Below are 21,172 nucleotides of genomic sequence, written 5' to 3'. Positions count from 1 at the left end.
CTTTCACTAGAGTGTGCAAGACGAACTCTCAAATTAGCCAATCGGTGAACTTCCTTGGCCAATGGCCTTTGATGTGCCTCCAAGTAAGCCAAACTACCCATGGATTTCCGGCTAAGAGCATCCACCACAACATTAGCCTTCCCCGGATGATATAGAATATCGATGTCATAGTCCTTGAGTACCTCGAGCCATATTCTCTGCCTCAGATTCAATTCCTTCTGCTTGAAAATATATTGAAGGCTCTTATGGTTCGTGAAAATATCCACGTGGACCCCATACAAATAATGGCGTCAAATCTTCAATGCAAATACCATCGCCGCAAGCTCCAAGTCATTTGTTGGATAATTCTTCTCATGATTCTTGAATCTCCTAGAAGCATAAGCGATCATCTTGCCATGTTACATCAATACACACCCAAGTCCGATCCTTGAAGCATCAAAATATACAACAAACCCATATGTACCCTCTGGTAAGGTCAATACTGGAGTTGTAGTCAATGTTGACTTCAACTCTTAGAAGCTCTTTTCGCAAGCATCTGACCGTTGGAACTTAACTGTCTTCTACGCCAATTTAGTCAATGGAGAGGCGAGAGTAAAGAACCCCTCCACAAATATCCTGTAATACCCAGCTAAGCCCTAGAAATTGCAAATGTCCGTTGGAGTTGTAGGTCTAGGACAATTTTTCATAGTTGCGATCTTCTGAGGATCAACCTTGATCCCCTCATTAGAGACGACATGACCTAAGAAAGTGACAGATTCAAGCCAAAATTCACACTTCGAAAACTTCACGTATAATTTGTGTTGATTCAAAGTTTGCAAAACTGCCCTAAGATGAATGGCATGGTCCTTTTGACTTCACGAATACACAAGGATATAATCAATGAACACTATCAAAAAGAGTCGAGGAATGTCTTGAATACTCGATTCATAAGATCCTTGAAAGTTGATGGGGCATTCGTTAGCTCGAAAGACATAACCAAAAATTCAAAGTGCTCATGTCAAGTCTAGAAAGATGTTTTTGAAATATCCTGCTCCCTGCTTTTCAATTGGTGATACCCCGATCTTAAGTCAATCTTGGAGAAATACTTAGCACCTTGCAACTGATCATACAAGTCATCTATCCTAGGCAGTGAGTACTTGTTCTTGATTTTGACCTTGTTGAGTTGTCGATAGTCAATACACATTCTCAGTGACCAATCTTTCTTTCATACAAAGAGGATCGGTGTGCCCCAAGTCGACACACTCAGCCGGATGAAGCCTTTCTCTAGCAAATCCTTCAACTTCTCCTTTAGTTCCTTCAATTCTGTCGGTGCCATTCTATATGGTGGAATGGATATAGGCTGCATGCCTGGCATCACATCGATCCCAAAGTCAATCTCCCTATCGGGTGGGATCCCAGGAAGCTCATCAGTAAAGACCTCTGAAACTTTATTCACAATTGTCACAGACTCATGTGTAGGTGCCTCAGCATCGATGTCCATGACTCGGACCAAATGGTAAATACATCCCTTGTTGATCATCTTTGCGGCCTGAAGTTAAGAAATAAACCTACCCTTCAGCACGACATCATCCCCCTGCCACTCAATGATCGGCTCGTCTGGAAACTCAAACCTGACAGTTCTAGTTCGGCAATCAAGCTTGGATAAACATGTATAAAGCCAGTCCATACCCATTATCACATCAAAAGCAACCATCCCCAATTCAATGAGATCGGCCATGGTGTCTCCACCATGCACCGTGATAACACAATCCCTATAAACCCGCGCGACCATAATAGACTCACCAACTAGAGTAGATACGGAGAACGGCTCATTAAGCTATTCTGGTTCTATCCCAAATTCCAGAGCAACATAAGGAATGACATATGACAAAGTGGAACCAGGATCTATAAGAGCATATACATCATGATATTGGATAGTCAATATACCTGTGACAACATCTGGAGAAGCCTCAGAATTCTGGCGACCGGCTGGGTCCTTTCAAACTCTGTGCACCACCCCTAGCTACACCACGCCCTACGGGTGCTAGAGTGCCTCGAGCTGGAGGAGGTGTTGCAGAACTGGCTAGTTGTGCCATACCCTAACCAACATTCTAGCAGGTCGAACGACAATCCCTCTGAATTTGACATCTAATACTACGCCCGTAGCAAATGGTTAGGTCCATGTAGTAGGCCCCTAAATACATTTTCCCACACCTAGGGCATGGGGGCCTCCATTATTGCTGGAATCTCCAACCAGGCTGTCCCTACTATTAGGATCCCCTGTTGCCCTAACTGGGCCTGAAACGGCTCCACTGCTGCTGACCGGGCCATGATGGCGCTGCACTGACTAAAGACTGAGCAAAGGACTGGGATGGCCCAGATGACCCTCCCCTAAATACTGACCTTCCACCACTACCACAACTAGAAGAACCACAAAAGTTTCCAGCAGGCCGATCCTTCTCGTTACCTTCTCGATCTATTTTGGCCTTCAATTTTTAGGTCTGAGTGGCTTGAGTAACTGCCACCATCTTCTCATAGTTCATATCAGAATTCAAGGCAAGTGTAACGGCCTCATTAATAACTAAGGGGCTGAGGCCCTGCACAAACCGGCGCACCCTAGCCTCCATTGTTGGCAACATGTATATAGCATACTTGGATAGGCACGCGAATCTCATGTTGTAATACGACACACTCATGCTACCTTGTTTCAGGCTCTCAAACTCGGACGACATGGGTTGCCCTAGTCTCAGCAGGCAAGAAATGATTAATGAAGGCATCAGCAAACTCACTCCACTTTGCCGAAGGGCTCCCCTCCTCACACGACTCCTCTCATAGTTCAAACCAAGAATATGCCACCTCTTTCAGGCGAAAGGAGGCCAACTCCACTGCTTTGGTCTCCGTGACACGCATAACTCGAAGAGTCTTGTGCATCTCAATAATAAAGTCTTGGGGGTCCTCCTCGAGATCAGTAACCGTGAACACTAGAGGATCCAACTGAAGAGACATTTTCACCATGGAACTAGCGGAATCCCCTTGCTGGCTGGAAGAAATAGGTGCGACATTCGATCTCTAGGCTTGGGAAGCCACTATCTAAGCCAACATCTGTATGGCTCCCCTAAGGTCCTCATCAGAAACGCTGGGACCGAAAGATGAGGCTAGAGGTGGAACTGTAACATCAATTGGAGGAGGAATCTTTGCACCCTTAGTAGGAGTAGGAATTTGTGCACTCTGAGCAGGAATAGTAGAATCAGGCGGTGTTTTGGTTGGGGGAATATCCTCACCCCTTGGGTGCTCACCTGCATCATTAGGTATAGAATCCACTGCCACTACTAAATTATAGATGTGGTTGATAACACACCGATAAGAAGGACTCTACTAGATACGGCTCCGAGATATCCTAGGACACTTTAAAACCTTAAGCTCTGATACCAAACTTGTCACGCCCCGACCTTGGGGAGCGCGACCGGCACTCAATCGAGATATCCCTATTAAGCAAGCCTACTTGATGCTTTCTACCCGAACTTACCCATGAATTATACGAAGATGAATATCACGAGTTAGACAATGAAAGAGTAACATGTACAACACCAATTTCATTTATTTTTAGAAACCCCATTTATAATTTACAAAAATACATTACACATTCATAGTTTAGAAGTGGAAACATATGTTACAAGTACAATATCTCTAGTTTGACCTTCCCAAATCAGAATACAACCCACACATATGTCTACAGAGCCTCTAATTGATACATGGGAGTAATATGAAAGTGTCAGTGACAAGGCCCAGGCAAATATATCAAAACACTAGGCACAAGAAGTAAAAGACACAAGACCCCGATATGAAGTGGGGCTCACCAAGTCAGCTGAGAAGAGGGTGTACGGTGATCGCTGGTCGATGCCGCCTGCTGTGGAACCACCTGCATCCATTAAAGATGTTGTCCCCGGCAAAGGGACGTTAGTACATATGGAATAGTACTAGTATGTAAAGCTAAATACCCTCTCGTGGATTAGAGTAATGACATAAAAGGGGAGAGACATGAAATCAATAAGAGCGTCAAATAATATTAAAGTGTCAAGTTAAGAGAAAAGTTGGGAGATCTTTAGTACCGATACACCACCGTGCTTATAACACGGAGTCCGATCTCTTACCGAGTGGCTAAGCCATCTAACCTTAAAGTATGAGGCTCGACATCAAAACACAACACCACCAAATGCGTGGCATGGCGTCCGATCTCTATTCGATCGACTATGCCGTCTCACCATAACACCATGTGGTCGACATCGTCTTTTACTAGCAATTACTCATCCCAATTAAGGGGAATAATCTCAACACATCAATCTCATTCCAGTTAATGCATATAATCTCAACACATCAGCACAGGGATTTACCCCTCAGTCACTCCTACACCGGCACGTGTAGTTTTAGGTTTAGGTGATTTCAACCTACCCTTCCTTGGTGACTAAACGATACTCCCATAAACATTTATCATATAAAGGAGTTACAGCTCATTTCATAATCTTCCACACTTTCTTTTCATTTCATTGGCACTATTGGACACAAGTGTAATTTCCGTTATTAGCACGATGGCCACATTTCGCAATTCATACTTTCTTACTTTCATTTCCTTTCCAAGATCATCTTAAGACACTTAAGGATATTTGAAACATTGAGAAAATTTATATCTTCAGCTCATAGACATGTAAGAATTCAAAACACATTGATGATAAGTTCAAAAGACGAACATAGCATTATACGGGCGGAATATGAAACAATTATAGGCATTTGGACCAGCTAACTATAGAAACAGACAGAAATGACGAAAAAAGGATTTTGATCAAACCGTAGTTGATGGGCTAGTGAGTGATTTCCCTTGAATCTTCAAAATTGAGCAAGATGGTTTAGTAGGGTGGTTGGAGCTTCTTACTTCTCTCTCTAGTCCCTCTCCCCTCTCTAAAAATATCAGGTTTCTACTATCAAATGACCCCTTATGCCTTTTTTTTAGAATTAGGTCAAGTTTAAAAATACACATAATGGACCCTGCGAACTGGATCTGCGATCGCAAATGCGACCATGAAACACGTATGCGGTCTGCAGAACGTACCGCGAAATGACCTCCAAAAACCTGGGTTGGCTGGTCTGCGGCACATCTATGATCTGCATATCACTTTTGCGGCCACGAAGTGGACCATGAAATCTCCCTCTGGATTTTCTCATGTTGATTCTGCGATGGAAATGCGGTCCGCAAAATAGTTATGCGGCCGCATAATTGACCGCAAAATGACCTCCAAAATTATTCTTCTCCTGTTCAACTCTGAAGCGGTTCTGCGGTCGCATGAGGGACCACATAAATGCCTTGTTCTGCAAAAAAAACATTCCAACTAACTCCCCAACGTATTTTAAAATACAGCAAATCTACAACCTTTAAACACGTTAGCCTACCTCGGCACTATGAAACCCTGGATTCTTGGTAAAATTTTGTGGGGCCTTACATACCCACACATTTTTGCCAATTCAGGTATCGAGGAGGAACATTTCTTTTAGAGGTAGAGAATGTAACGAACCGAGAGGTCATCTAGAGCACTAGCTCCTCTTTTTGTGATTCGAGACCTTTCATAGTGCTATTTAATGATTTATAACTTGCGTGCATTGTCCTTTTTATTTTTCCGGAAAGCTTTAATATGAATTTTTAAAGAAAACTTGATTTTGAAACTTAAAAATTACTAGAGTTCACCACGGTCAATATTCTTAGTAAACAACCTCGTATCAGTATTTTAACAATTTTGGTAGGTTCTTATGGTGATATTTGACTTGTATGCATGCTTGGTTGGTGTCCCAGTTGGCCAAAGGTTGTTTCGACGCTTGATGTGAAAAATGAAAATTTGAAGGATGAACTTTGAAGTTCTTTGAGATTTGTTATATTGGTTGTTGAATTTAGATATTATTTTGATGGTTTGAGCTCAGAGCATGTCTGTATGATGTTATTATACTTGTGTGAATATTCGAATTGGATCCCGAGGGGCTCAGGTGAGCTTCAGATGAGTTTCAAACTGTTTTGGCAATGCTGGGATTTGTTGGTGTTGTAGACCTCACATTTACGAGGGTCTATTCGCAAATGAAAACCTCGCATTTGTGAAGCTGGGTATGGGCAGCGCAGCTTTGTATTTTTGAAGCTCTGGTCGCTTTTGCGAGAAGGTGGAATTTGCAGTTGCGTGACTTATGTTGTAATTATGACACTAGAGAGTAGTGGGACAATTTCACAATTGTGAATCTTTGTTCTCTTTTGTAAGGGGTTGGTCCTTCGCAAATGCGAAGGCTTAGTCGCATTTGCGATATCATAGGGGCACAGGCATTGTTCGCCTTTGTGATCAATGGCTCACTTTTGCGAACATACCTGCAGCTGCGTAAAAGATTGGATTTCGGGACTTAGCTCATTTTACTCAATCTTTGAGCCCTACACACACCATATAGAGGCTATTTTGGAGAGCAATTGTTTCTCAACTTCATAGGTTAGTAACTTTAACTTGTTTTGTTCAATTTCCATTACTTTTTCATGAATTTTTGCTATTAAATATAAGAATTCCTAGAGTTGAATTAAGGGTTTTTGGTAGAAATTTAGAATTTTTAAGTTTTAAGATTTAGAACTTAATTTGATGTCAGATCTCAAAACAAATCACATATTTGGATTCGGGGGTGAATGGGTAATCAGGATTTGGTCTTAGTTTTGGATTTCGACCACATGCGCCTAAGTTGACTATTCATTGACTTTTCCAAATATGTTAAAGATCGAACTTTGTTGATACGAGGGTACTTTCTACAGCTTGATTTGACTTACTTGAGTAATATTTGACTAGATTTGGGTGGTTTGGAGTCTTGTTCTAAAAGGAAAGTCATGTTGGATTGTTTATCTTGTCCCGTAAAGAGGTAAGTATCGTGGTTAACCTTGATTTGAGAGAATTAGGATATGATCGATCTATTTTCTACGTGGTTTATATGTGGGGATAGTGTATATGCAAGGTGACGAGTGCATATGCGTTGTCATGGGTATAAGCATGCGGGGTGTTCTAGCTTACTTTATGCCTTGAATTATACTATGTCTTTTCTTATGTCATATTTTTCCTTCATTATGTGCCCTTATTTGATACATATTTCTTGACACATACATACCTTCACTTGTTAACTACCTGCAGTTGTTACTTGCTTCTAATTGCATTACACATTAATTCAATGTTTGCGTTTAGTTGTTACATGCTCTTTCATGTTATTAGATAGATGCTTTACCTACTTCGTGCCCTTAATTGTCGTATTGTCTTTACCGGTTCCTTGTTTTACTCTAATGTGTAAAGTTGTATTATGCGACCTTAAATTATTCTCGTGTTACAACTTGTTTTAGTCTTTTTGGTATATGTCATGGGGCTAGCTCTTAGATATTGCACTCTTTGACATTCCTTATCCGTGCTCGTACTTCCTTGGTGAATTAATGCATTCTAGCTCCTTTTAATATTATGTTGTGAGACTTGTCGTGTTGATTATTACTGAGCATTTTCAATGAACTGATATATGGGGATAGGGTTGCACACTGCAATGGTATTGTTATTGATATTAGGATCGGGTTACACGCTGCAATGATATGGACGCTTGTTGGTATTGTTATTGGGATCGGGTTGCGCGCCACAACGGAAAGAATGTCTTGTAGTTATTCTTGGTTGTTTTGCTTTGCTACCGTGTTGTGTTATGAGGTTATGATGTGATGACATTCTGGGCCCTCTGTCATCTATTTTCTTATTCCGTTCATTTTTGTAGTACTCGCTTCTCTATATTGTTATTGTTCTTCTACTATTTACTCATACAGATTTGCAATGAGTGTCTTGTCATAGACTCGTCGAGGTTAGGCTCGACACTTACTAAGTACATGGTGTCAGTTGTACTCATACTACACTTTTGCACTTCTTGTACAGATCCTTTCTAGGAGACTTGAGGTAGTGATGCTTGGCGTTTGCAGACCCTAGAGTCCCTTTCCTATCTCTATTGATGTTTTTCTTGCATTTCTCTTTAGACCTTATATGTAGTATTCTAGCGGCTCATGTACTCTATGACACCAAATCTTGGGAGTTTATGTAAAAGGTGTATGGTTGAGACTTATTATCATATATAACCGAGTTTATTCTGATTCTATATCAATATGTTATTAGCTATTATACTAGATCCTTAATTATTGTTAAGTGTTGGAATTTCGGGTCGTGATAATTCCTTAACGGGATTAGGGGGACTGGGATGCTAGCGGGTATGGATAAGCGGGATGACACACTGGGACCGCCTCATTGCACTAACTAACAGGATGGGACGGGACGGGACGTGGGCCCTTAGTGGAATTTTTTTTATTATTAATGTGAATATTTAAGTACTAAAAGTTATAAAATGTTTTAAAAATTGGTAACGGCTAATGTTTTAAAGTTGGAAACGGCTATTTTTTTAATAAACCTTAAACTTAATAAATTATAAAGAAGCTAAGTAAGAAATTATAAATAAAAAATGAAAAGACTTGTAGCAAAATATTTTAATAAATATAATTTTTAAGTACTTATAAAAGAAAAAGACTAGTAGTTTATTTAATATAATTTCAAGTATGAACTATGAAGTATAAGCAAGTCAATTCTTAAACAAATTTAAGGCTAGAGCTTTTTAATTTATTCAATAGAAATTTTAAATTTCACACACAAATACAAGTCTTCTGAAGAGAACCTAAAGAAGAGTACCTAATCTATACAAGGAAGGGTTCTATTAAATTAGGCCTCTAAGTAGCTAATTAGAAATTATCATGCTAATATTTGTACACTCTTATATAGCTTCTTTCTAACTTTCGTATGATATTAACGGGATGCTCCTCTAGAATTGGCAACGTCGCTTGATGTTCCATGAGTTCCATCCCATTATCGCTTCCAGTGCAAAGTATCTTATTGTATTCTTCTTAATCCTTAGTGGTTAATTCTTTTTAGCCAAAATTTTTTGTTTTTCCATTGATACAATCTCTAAATAAGATGAAAATCTCTAGATTGTCCTCCGTTAATAAATGTTAATAGTCTCCAATTTGGAAGTTTGCAGCGCTAAAAGCACTCTCTAAAGTTGCTGATAATGCTTGAACAGCCAGTACAGCTCAAGCCATTCTTGAAAGTATTGGAAATGCCTCGCCACGCCCCCTCCGCCACGCTTAAAGCTGCTCTTTGACTTCTTCGTCTTTAATAAATTCCAATCCCTAAGTAAGATAAGCATGAAGTTCATCTTCAATACCAGTTGAATCATGACCTATTAACTCCTCCATACCTTCCCATACTTCATCTTCTACTCTAGCCTTAGAAGTTGTAGGAGGATGTACACTCTCTAGAATTATCTATTGTAATATTTATCAAAATTTAGTTTGGCATGAATATATACACTTGCTTGGCATTCTTCCAAAGCTGGCATTTTAGTTTCTGAAAATTTTAAATTCTCATAAATTTTACGAACAAGTCCTTTTGCACCTCATAATTTTAAAGATGGGTTAAGTATACAAGAATTAAGAAAACGGATGGGAATAGAAAAAAGATACTTTTTAAATTTTGAAATCTTTCTTCAACGGTTGGTGCATATGCACCTTTTTCTCTTATACTTAACAAATACAATTGAAATTTCAGATATATACCATAATATATGTGTAATAGTAGGATATAATGTATCAAAAATTATTATTTTGCCTGATTAAAAATTTTCAAAAAATTTAGTAAGCGCATGATTTTCTTCCCAATCAAACTTGATAATTTAATCAACAGGATTAGCATTACAACATCTAGTGAAATCCCACATGTGGGGTCTGAGTGGGTAATGTGTACGCAGACCTTATCACTACCTTATGAAGAAGGAGAAGTTATTTCTGATAGACCCTCGACTCAAGTACAATGAAAAAGACACAATAAACAAGCAATAGTAATGGCAAGAAAATAAGATAATAGAAACAAATAGACAACATGTAATAGCTGAGATCTAGGAATATGAAGCTATAGGAGAAGTGCGAAAACTACCGACAATAATGTCACATTGTCTAACAACAAGGAACTCAGAATAGGAGAAAACAAGACTAGTACTACTACTAGTACGACTAGAAGGGACTATCGACTGGTCAACCCACAACCCTAATTCTCGACATCCATACCTTTCTATCGAGGGTCATTTCCTAGGTAAGCTGAAGCAGTGCCATGCTTTACCTAATCACATCTCCCAGTATATCATAGGCCTCCCTCTACCTCTCCTTTGACCCGCCATGTTCACCTCTTACATCTCCTCCCTGGGGCATCAGTGTCCCTCCTCTTCACATGCCCGAACCATCTCAGCCTTGATTCCCGCAACTTCTCTTCCAGAAAAGCCACACCCACCTTGTCTCTAATAAATGCATTCCTAATCTGGTCTTTCCTAGTATGCCCACACATCCATCTCAACATCCTCATCTCTGCTACTTTCATCTTCTGCACATGAGATTTCTTGATTGGCCAACACTCGGCTCTATACAACACAGTCGGCCTACCTACCACTTTGTGGAAGTGTCCCTTAAGTCTTTTTTTTATATTCCTATCATACAAAACACCAGACGCAAGCCTCTATTTCATCCACCCCACTCCAACACAATGCATAACATCCTCGTTGATCTCCCCGTTCCCCTGAATAACTCACCCAAGATATTTGAAACTCTCTTTCTTGGGAATGACTTGTGTATCAAGATTCACCTCCACTTCTATTTCCTGCAACCCCACACTGAGCTTGCACTCCAACTATTTAGTTTTTGTCCTACTCATCGATTAGCACTATGAAATCTATAAATAACATACACCACGACACCTCCTCATGAATGTGGTGTATCAACACATCCATCGCTAGATCAAACAAAAATGGGATAAGAGTAGAACCCTGATGTAACCCCATCATCACAGGAAAATAATTCGAGTCTCCTCCCACAGTCCTCACACGAGTCTTCACTCCATCGTACATATCCTTAATCACCCTAGTGTACACTACTGTAACACCACTAACCTCCGGACATCTCCATAGAACCTCCCTTGGGACTTTGTCGTAAGCTTTTTCTAGATTGATGAACACCATATGTAGGTCCCTTTTCCTCTCCTGATACTACTCTATCAACCTCCTCATAAGATGAATGGCTTATGTGGTCCAAGGCCCCGGCATAAAACCAAAATGATTCTCCAAAATAGACACACTCCTCCTCACTCTCCTCTCTACCACCCTCTCCCACTCTTTCATAGTGTGACTCGGTATCTTGATACCCTCATAGTTTTTCCAATTTTGGATATCACAATAGGGTTAGCATTAGGTGCATTAAATACTATTTGCACAAGCAACCAATAAACATGTAATGAATCCACCGGTCATTTTTTGTGTATTTGAGCCCCATATCCCCTTTTGAAGCTTTACGTATGTGTATTTATGGTTATGTGACTTACGTGGATGGTTGGTTGGGTTACAAGTAGATTTTGGGTTGATTTAGAACCCTTGGTTGCTAGTTTGGAAGCTTAGGTTGAAAGAGTTGACCAAGGTTTTACTTTTATGAAAATGACCCTGCAATGTTATTTTGATGGTCCCATTATGTTCGTACGTTGATTTTGGACTTTGGCGTATGTCTAAAATTGAATTCAGACGTTCCTAGGTTGAATTGGCTCTTTTCTCCTAAAGTTGGCAATTAGAGGTTTAGAAATTTTCTAAGTTTGACCATGGGTTGACTTTGTGGCTATGGGGTTCAAATTTTTGTTTTGGAACTTGGAATAGGTCCGTTTAACCATTTGGAACTTGTGTGCAAAGTTTGGTGTCATTCCGAGTTGGTTTGGTAGGAATCAGACATTTGGTTATGATTTTAGAAGTTCTTGAGTTTTATTGTGATTTCTAGGTGTTTTAGTGTTCGATTCGTGGTTCTAAATGTTATTTTGGTGCTTTAAGCTCGTGAGCAATTTTGTATGATGTTTCTAGACTTGTGTGGTGTTTGGTGTGGAGCTCTGGGGGCTCTGGTGAGTTTTAGACGTGTTTTAGAATGTTTTGGTCTTGGTTCATAATTGCTGGGTTTTGGCTGGTGTTGCAGGTCTTGCAAATGCTAGCACCAATTCGCATTTGCAATATAATGGTTGTAATTGCAATGGTGGGCTGAGGATGGCAGGCTTCGTATTTGCAAAGCTTGCCCCAAAATTACGAAAAGGGACCTGGGCAGGGGGGATCGCATTTGCTGTCTTTTTATCGCTTTTGCGATGGAGGCATACATCACATTTGCGAAGTGTTGATCGCACTTGAGACATTGCCTGGGTTGATCAGTGTCCGCATTTGCGAGCCAAGGGTCGCATTTGCGATAGTTGTATTTGCGAACACAAGGTTGCAAATGCAACTTCTGCAGCTGAACAAGTAGTTGGGACTTCGGGATTTAGTCTCATTTTATCACATTTTGAGCCCTAGACTCGGCGGAAGGCGATTTCAGATTCCTCAAAATTCTCATAAATGTGACCATTAATTATGAATTTTAACATCAAAATCATGAGATTTGAAGGGAATTTTTGGAGATTTTTTAACTATGTTTTAAAAAATAAATATTTGAGATTTGAGAGTCGATTTGGACTCGGATTTGAAAACCAATCACATGTTCGGACTCGTGGGGCTATGGGTAGTTAGGATCTACCTCTCGACTCGGGTTTACCCGGGTGGGCTTGGTGTTGACTTTTAATGACTTTTAGGGGAATGTGTAAAAATTTCATCTTTATAAATTGAAATTGAATTCTCTTGCATTACTTGATATTAATAAGTAATTTTTGGCTATATTGGAGCCGAACGGAGGTAAGTTTGAAAGGGAAAGCATTTTTAGAATAATGACTGGGACTATTTGAGGTAAGTATCTTGCCTAACTATGTCAAACGACGTGTACATGAGGTGACAAGTGTGTACACGGTAGTATGTGTTGTTTAAGACCGGATTAGACCTTACGCTATTAATATATCGTGAATTGGGGTTGTTTTCTATATGACACTTGCTCTATTGTTTAATACTCCTGCACCCTTATATTATTGCCATGTTCTTGTGCATGTTTTCTTTTAAGCAAATATACTACTAGGACATTACCCTAGTAGCTATTATATATAATAAATCACAAACTGGGTAAAATTACAGAATGTTTAAGTAACCTACAAACAAACAATGTAGGAGTAGCGTAATAAAAGATGGAAAATACAAGGTTAGTAATTTGTAGCATCCAAATATTGCCGACGACTGTGAATGTACACACCAGTTGCCAACAATTTGTTATAGCACCTACAAATCTCTCACCATGTGCCATTTGTTGCAATCCAAGGATTAGGTATGTTTAAATCCAGTAGTTCTATAGCAAAGCATTTTGGACATTGTGATCTTGAGGCTGAAAATTCCAGCATCATTATTGATACATTGAACATGACTTTGGGATGAAAGCATAATAGCAACAGAGCTGCCTGCTTGATACATGAGGACAATATAGTGTCTTCTCATCTCCAGATCGAGCATGCATGCACACTAATACCACTGGATAATGAAATGACACTATACTATCAATACCAAAGCCAGATGTGTGCAGCAGTTTTTCCTGTATTTCATGTGAGTAGATATTATCAGTTTGATATACCAATACCAACAAATCATGCACTAAGAGGCTGTTCATATGTGCAGCCATATACTATGTATAAATGCAACCACATTTAGTATAAGCCATATCTATGAGATAGCTGCTTGACTCAATGGTTCTGTATGGTGTTAAACCACCCCCAGAATGAGCATGATAACATGCTAATACCACTGAGAAATAGTCTAACACCACACAAGCATTACACTGCAGTCAAGCTCAGACCATGTGATAACTGTGTGTGTAGGTACATCTGATTGATGTCCAAGCCAAGCTTCTTGTGATGTATAGTAGGATAGCTTCCATTTTTCTGATCCTGATGTGTACCGATATCTATGTTGTTTCTGAGTATGTACAGTAGATTGTTGACCCCCTTCAAGCTGATTGAAATTTATATGTATAGCATGATTGTGTTGTCATCTGTGTTGCTGATATTTGGTTGTTGTAATGTGCTGAGAATCTTCCATAATGATCATTGCAATATGCTAATACCTCTGGGAGTTGATACTAGCACAAATAGGCAGTAAGACTCTTCAGAGGAGCAGCAAACATATGTAGTGTAGAACCAGTATTCTACTAATTATTTGTAGTGTCTACACCCCTCTGTATACTTGCCAAAGCAATCTTATCATGTCTATGAAACCTGCAAAATAAAGTAATCAAGTTATGATGTAGTGTTGTGCTCCCAGGTTTCTGTGTGTGTTGAGAACTTTGAAGATGACTAAATGGTAAGTGGTGAGGAAAGGTTGTTGTTGGTGATGGCTTGTGATTCTCTTGTTGGTTATCTTCAAGTCATTCCCACATAGCAAGAAGCAGTGGCAGCTCCAACTGGCAATTAATGATACACCAGACATTGAAAAGCAGTAACGGTTCTGCTAAAGACCAATCATTTTTGTGATCGTCTTCTGTGCAAAAGCAGTGCAGGTTGAGCATATACTGTAAAACCAATAGAGGTTGAACATCCTCTGGCATCTGTATGGAACTAGTCTCTGCCTCAGTTTTCTGATCCTGTTATTGATCCTTGCAAAATGAAGCAACCAAGTTAAGATGCAATGTTGTGCTCCCAGGTTCTGTGTGTGCTGGGAACTGTGATGCCAGGTGGTGAGTGACGATGGTTGTTGTTGGTGCTAGATTGTGATTCCCTTGTTGGTTATCTTCAAGTCATTCCCACATAGCCCTAAGTAGTGCCAACTCCAACTGGCAGTTAATAAAGAAGTACTGGTTCTGCTGAAGCCTAATCATTTCTTGATTGTCTTCTGTGCAGAAGTAGTGCTGGTTGTATATTATAGCCCCAGTTTTCTGAGCCTTTTATAATTGTTGAGAGCATAACTGGTGCTGCATCCAGGCATATTATAGTCACCACTACTCAGGCATCTACACCCTTCAAGTGTGGTGTATGTAAGCCTTGTAAAAAGAGACAGAGAGAGCAACTATAACCAAGCAAATATGGCATCCTTTGGTATCTGTATGAGACTAGTCTTTGCCTCAGTTTTCTGATCTTGCTATCCTACAAAATGTAGCAAACGGGGTTATGAAATGTGTCTGTGCTCCCAGATTGTGGCATCTACACCTCTTGTTTTCTGCATAGAGGCTAGGTCCAGATGCAATACATTACTAATAGGAGACAACAATACAGATAGGAACTCCATGTAGTATAAATGCCATGGTAGTTCAGGAATGACTATCCAAACAGGAACAATTGGGTTATCCTTATTCGGGTTAGGTGTCCAAGCTTGTAATTCCATTATTTGACCTTGTATGTACATAAAGATTTTTGTCCAGACAGTTGGGTAAACGTATTCATTGTCTAGATCAATGTAGACTATGCGAGCATTGAAATGGACTATTTTAACTCCTCCTTTTAGTTATGTTGGTGCTATGAAGCTTCTCCTGATCACCTCCATTCGAGACATTATGTTAAGGAAATTTCCTACAATTGTATATTGGCATCTGGATGAAAGTGTGATCATGTAGTCCTTCCTAGTAAATATGATAGCCGATTGGCCCTGTTTGGTAGTTATTTTTAGGGGTGTGAACTCTATTGGGGCTATTTCTGCTGCCTGACTTGCTCTTAATTTTGTAGCAAGTGAATGAGTTATGGTAGGAGGTGATGAAGCATGATAGTTAGTTGGTTTAGGTGGTTGGGCAGTAACTTCTGTTTGGTTTAGTTTGGTTGCTAATTTTGTTGAGTAAAACTGGGTACTTTGGTGGACATTTGCAGATGGTTGTACGAAGTGTGTGTGCTTTGGTATATACAAAACTGGTTAAGATGCTTGGATGTGTGTTTGTAGTAGAAGTACTGATTATTTGACTATGGTGTTTGGTATGCTGTATATTTTCTTTTGGTGTTAACATTTGAGCGTTAGTGTGATGATGCTTAGTATTAGTATTATTTTTATTCTGGAAAGCAGGTGCTTTGTCAAAGTTGGTGGAGATCTTAGGAAAATTTGCTGGCATTGATATTTGATTGAGTTGGGGATTAGTTTGAGCATTGACATTCCTAGGTAAATCAATATTTGTTGTATTAGACACGTGTTGCAGAAATATTACCTGACGATGCCAAATTTGTTGTTGTAGTGATTGGCTGCACTTGAGTAGTAGGAGTGGTTGCGATTTCCTTTTCCTTATCAATAGAGATTATCTCGACAGGTGAAACACAGGGAGTTCCATGGGCAGTCAGTGAGACACTCAAGTTTTTCGCCAGTGGTCGAGTATCAATGATATCAATTGGAGTTTGAGATTGGACTTGTGGGTGACCTTCAACAACATGTGGATAATATTTTCTTTCCAGTTGAGTTTCAATTGGGGTTAGGCCAGTTGAAAAACCAGGAACTCCATGGGCGTCATGTGGCGTTGTAGGTGACTGCCTTTTATCACCCTCATTTTTTGTGTTTTCTTGCAACTTCTCTTGACGACTAATCTCGACATGACTTTGTGAAGCAAAATCATTCATATATTCATCAATATTAACATTAAAACTGACCCGGCATTTCGTCGAACAGATGGTATGTGTGATTCTATGTGTACTGTATTCTGCCATGTTGGATCAAGTTGTTCATCGTGGTTATTGTTTGACCATTTTGGATATCTGTCACCCTATGTGCAATCAACAGCTGATTGTTGTCATTGTACATCTGTGGAGCGTCGTTGTTTCGTGTGTTGATATTGTCTGAAACTATTTGTATCAATTGTAATTGAGGTGCTGAGTAATCTCCATGGCTTTGAGTCAGCTGATTTGGTTCAGAAATAGTACAGTACATTGCAACTGTCCCCAATTGTTTTTTTGGCATGTTTACAGTTCCGCCATTGTTGACAGTTGCAGCAGATGGGGAAGAATCAGTAAGAGCGCCCACATGGGGTTTGTGCGCAGAGTTGTTATGCGACAGTTGGGTCTGGTCCGGTGACTTTTCACCACCAGACGATGGCACAGTGACCATCTTTGTGCGTGGTGTTACTGTTGTTGTTGTCGCCTCTCTAGAGAGAATTAGGGCTCAAATGTTTCTGAAAGCTTTGCACTTTTGACTAGCTTTTGAAAAAGATGTTCTTATGCATGTTGTTGTTAAGCTTTGAGCCTATATTTGAGGTGATTTCGGATCTTGTTATATTGTGATACTGTAGCACATATGGACATGATGTGTGGTTTAATTGTTGTTGAGTGGATTATAAGGGTGGCAAGATGCGCATGCGGCAACATAAGGGTGGCATTTCATTGTGACGTGCATGCGGTGAGATAAAGGTGACTTATCCGCGTGTAGCAATATAAGGGGAAATATTCCATTGCGATGCGCACATGTAGACTTAAGGGTGGATTTGTTGATGATGTTACATGATATTTTGGGGTGTTCCTTTGATGTTGCTCATCAGTTGGAACGGGGTTGATATTTTGAACATATTTTTATTTTCCATAACTGATTTCACCTTGAGTTTTATGAGTTGTTGGTTGATTTGCCATGCTATCACATGCCCCACTCTTATTTGAAATTTTGTTGGCAAAAATGGATTATTCTACATTGAGTTGTTGTTACACATTCATCGAGGTTGTTGATATTCTGTTATCACATGCCCCACTCTTATTTGAAGTTCTGTTGTCAGTTTCATGTTGATATCTTGCACAGGTTATTTGACTAGTGGGTGTCTTGACTTGAACCTCGTCACTACTCCACTGAGGTTTACCTTGATACTTACTAGGTACCAACTGTGGTGAAGTCATACTATGCTTCTGCACATTCTTTGTGCAAATCCAGGTACTTTGGATCAAGCCGGTCACTAGAGGGTTGAGATAGAACTTTTGGAGACTTCAAGGTATCCCTGTTGTTCTGCTCACAAGCCTCGGAGTCACCCTCTTTACTTTCTTTGTTACTGTTTATGTATTCCATATAGTGATGTATACTTGAGACTTGTTATGTAATCCTTGTAGAGCTTATGACTCAGCATTACCGGGTTTTGGGAAGATTCTTATTGTACCCATGTTGGCAATATTATCATGATTTGTAGTATTTTATTAAATTCTTAAGTTGTTATGTTTAGATTGGAATTGTATGTGATAGGCTTCCCTAGTCTTAGAGACTAGGTGCCATCACGACCCATGTAGCGGGATTTTGGGTCGTGACAAGTTCGTATCAAAGCTCTAAGTTCATAGGTTCTACGAGTCATAAGCAAGTTTAGTAGAATCTTGCGGATTGGTATGGATACGTCTGTACTTATCTTTGAGAGGCTACAGAACTATTAGGAAATTCCACTTCGTTCATTCCTTATCATGCGGCTTTATTGATTTCGGAGTTTTAGCCTTTATCTTTCTATTCTCTCACAGATGGTGAAGACACGAGCTTTAGTTACTGATGATGCCACCCTGGTGCCGGTGTTTCTAGAGGCCGGGGCAGAGGCAGAGGAAGAGGCGGAGCTCATGCCGTAGCAAGGGGCCGTGCTAAGGCTGCGACTGAGGAGCCACCAGTAGCTCTGGTTGGCGAGCAAGAACCTAAGGCGCCTGTTGCTACCCCTAAACTTCAGGAGACTTTAAAGCACTTTCTGAGTATATTTGGGCCCTTGGCTTAGGCAGGGTTGATTCCGGTTGCACCAACTACTTCTCAGGCTGGGGGAGGAGCTCAGACTCCTGCCACCCATACTTTAGAGCAACGGGGTCATGTTGATCAGGCTCCGGGTATTTTACCGGTGCAGCCCGTGATTATGGTTCAGACCGAGGTCGGTCCAATTGCGTTGGTGGAGGTGTAGAAGAGGTTCCAAAAGTATCATCATCCTTATTTCAGTGGCGAAGCTTCTAAGGATGCCCAAAGTCTCTTAGACCAGTGTCATCGTATTCTGCGTGCTATGGGCATAGTGGAGCTGAGCGAGGTCACACCTTACTACTTTCCAGCTGACGGGGCCGGTATAAAGATGGTTGAAGACTTATGAGGCGAGTAGAACAGTTTGCGCATTGCCACTCACTTGGTCCCAATTCATTGATCTCTTCTTATCGGAATTTATTCCACAGACCCACAAGGACAAGTTGCACACGAATTCAAGCAGGTACGCCAGGGGAGTATGACTGTGTCCGAGTATGCTATGAGGTTTACTAAGTTATCTTGTCATGCACCTACTTTGGTTTCCACTATTAGAGAGAGAGTGCAGATTTATTGATGGACTCGATTATAGCCTCAGATTTTGGATGGCACAGGAGTTAGAGATTGAGACTCCATTCCATCAGGTTGTGGAGATCACTAGGTGGTTGGAGCGTATCCGCGGCCCGGAGAGAGGGGATAGGGAGGCAAAAAGGCATCGTGATTTTGGAGTATTTAGTGGCTCCCGCTCTGTGGTCTCAGCTCATCATGGAAGACTTTATCAGTCAACCAGTTCAGTCTATATTCAGGTTACTTATGGTGCTCAACCTAGTCAAGGACCTCAGTGTAAAGCCCCGTAAAATTTTGTCAAGGGATTCAAGTTTTGTGGTGCCGACACTACTAAAAAATCAGGTTTTAGCGACGGACAAATTCTATAGCTAAACAGAAAAATTCGTCGCTAATCTCATTTAGCGACGGATTAGCAACGGATTATCAAGATATACTGCTAGCTACGAGCATTTTAGCGACAGATTAGCGATGATGTTCGTAGCTAATTCCAGTTTCTTTTGTAGTGCGAGGTAGGGTAATGTGTACGGATGTAGTAGTTAACCTTCGCGGTGAGCCAAGCTCGCTGCGGTACGGAATTTTCGGGATGTATAGTATGTTTGGGAGTTGATGAAATGATTTTGCAGAACATGGCATTTCTATGGTCAATTATGCCACCGCGGAACCATTATGTGGGCCGCAGATCCGCCGCAGAGTGAAGTAGAGAAATGAACCAATTTTGGAGGTTGTTTTGCGGTTGGTTATGCGATCACATTAGCGTTTCGCGGGCCGCACATCCATCGTAGAACCAGCATGAGAAATTTCAGAAGGAGGTTCTGCGGTCCATTATGCGACTGCAAAATTGATCTGCAGACCGCAGACCTGTTGCAAACCTACACAGAAGTGCCCAGTTCTAGAAGGCCATTATGCGGTCCATTTTGCGGACCGCATAAGTATTATGTGGTCGCATATACGATCGCAGATCTGCATCAAGGCTTCACTTTTCTAATTTTATAACCCGACCCCATTTCATTTTATCTAGCCATAGGGGTCATTTTTGAAGGATTATCTGATATTTTAGAGAGAGAGAGAGTTATTCTAGAGAGAGAAGGAAGCCCCAAGTTCTTTGTTCATCTAGATCTTGCTCAAGCCTTGGGATTTCACCAAAAGGAACTTGCTAGGGTTTCTAAAAGGTAAGAATTTCTTCCCCTAATTCTCCAATTTCGGATTTGGGTTGATTATGGGTGAGGATAGTAGATTTATCACATGCATGAGCTAATAGGGATTGTGGGGAGCTAATAGGGATTGTGGGGAGCTAATCGTACTTGTAATTCTCTCCCCTTCTATAGATTGACATTGTTAGGAGTGTCGGGACATTATTGTTACACCACGTAAAGATCTTTTGAGGTATGTTGGCTAAACTCTCTCAGTTGAGTCGAATTTCATGATGTCCTCGTATGTTTCAGGCGTGGTTGGCCCAAGTTCTTATTTTCTCATGATTCAGGTCATTCCTAAAATATCCAGTTATTCCAAATAAGCATTGTGTCGGAAATTATATGCTCAAAATGTGATTCAATTGCTCCTATCACATTATGCTTTCCCTCGAAAATGTGTTCAAGTGTGGTTTATGTATCAAAATATTGTGACTTCAATTCATGTTTCAATGAATGTTATTATGCTTAAAATTGGAAAGGAAACTCAATGCTCTTATTATCGATAACCTATGATGCTGTTTGAAAGTGAAAGAATTTAGTATGAGATGTAGAAATGTGGCCATCATGCCAAGACTGAGAATTACATTTGTGGCCAATAGTGCCAATAAAATGAAAGAATGTGTGAAAGATTATGAAATGAGTTTTGACTCCTTCATATAATAATGTTATTAATGTCCTATGATCACCCATGGCAAGTACAAGTAAGTGAT

The 21,172-nt window shown here is 40.3% G+C and overlaps 1 protein-coding gene across 1 annotated transcript; it reads right to left on the bottom strand.

The window, feature by feature from the left end:
- Window positions 1–3,069: 3,069 nt before the first annotated feature.
- On the bottom strand, window positions 3,070–11,106 carry LOC142168153 (uncharacterized). The gene is made up of 4 exons (XM_075228817.1): window positions 10,846–11,106; window positions 10,681–10,748; window positions 10,289–10,422; window positions 3,070–3,275 (listed from the first exon to the last, which is right to left on the bottom strand). The coding sequence occupies exons 1-4, from the start codon at window positions 11,104–11,106 to the stop codon at window positions 3,070–3,072; spliced, it is 669 nt and encodes a 222-aa protein (XP_075084918.1).
- Between the last annotated feature and the right edge of the window lie 10,066 nt (window positions 11,107–21,172).

This window comes from Nicotiana tabacum, chromosome 13, assembly GCF_000715075.1.
Source record: "Nicotiana tabacum cultivar K326 chromosome 13, ASM71507v2, whole genome shotgun sequence".
In the NCBI taxonomy this organism is placed as follows: Eukaryota; Viridiplantae; Streptophyta; class Magnoliopsida; order Solanales; family Solanaceae; genus Nicotiana; species Nicotiana tabacum.
This window is presented reverse-complemented; position numbering and strand designations above follow the sequence as displayed.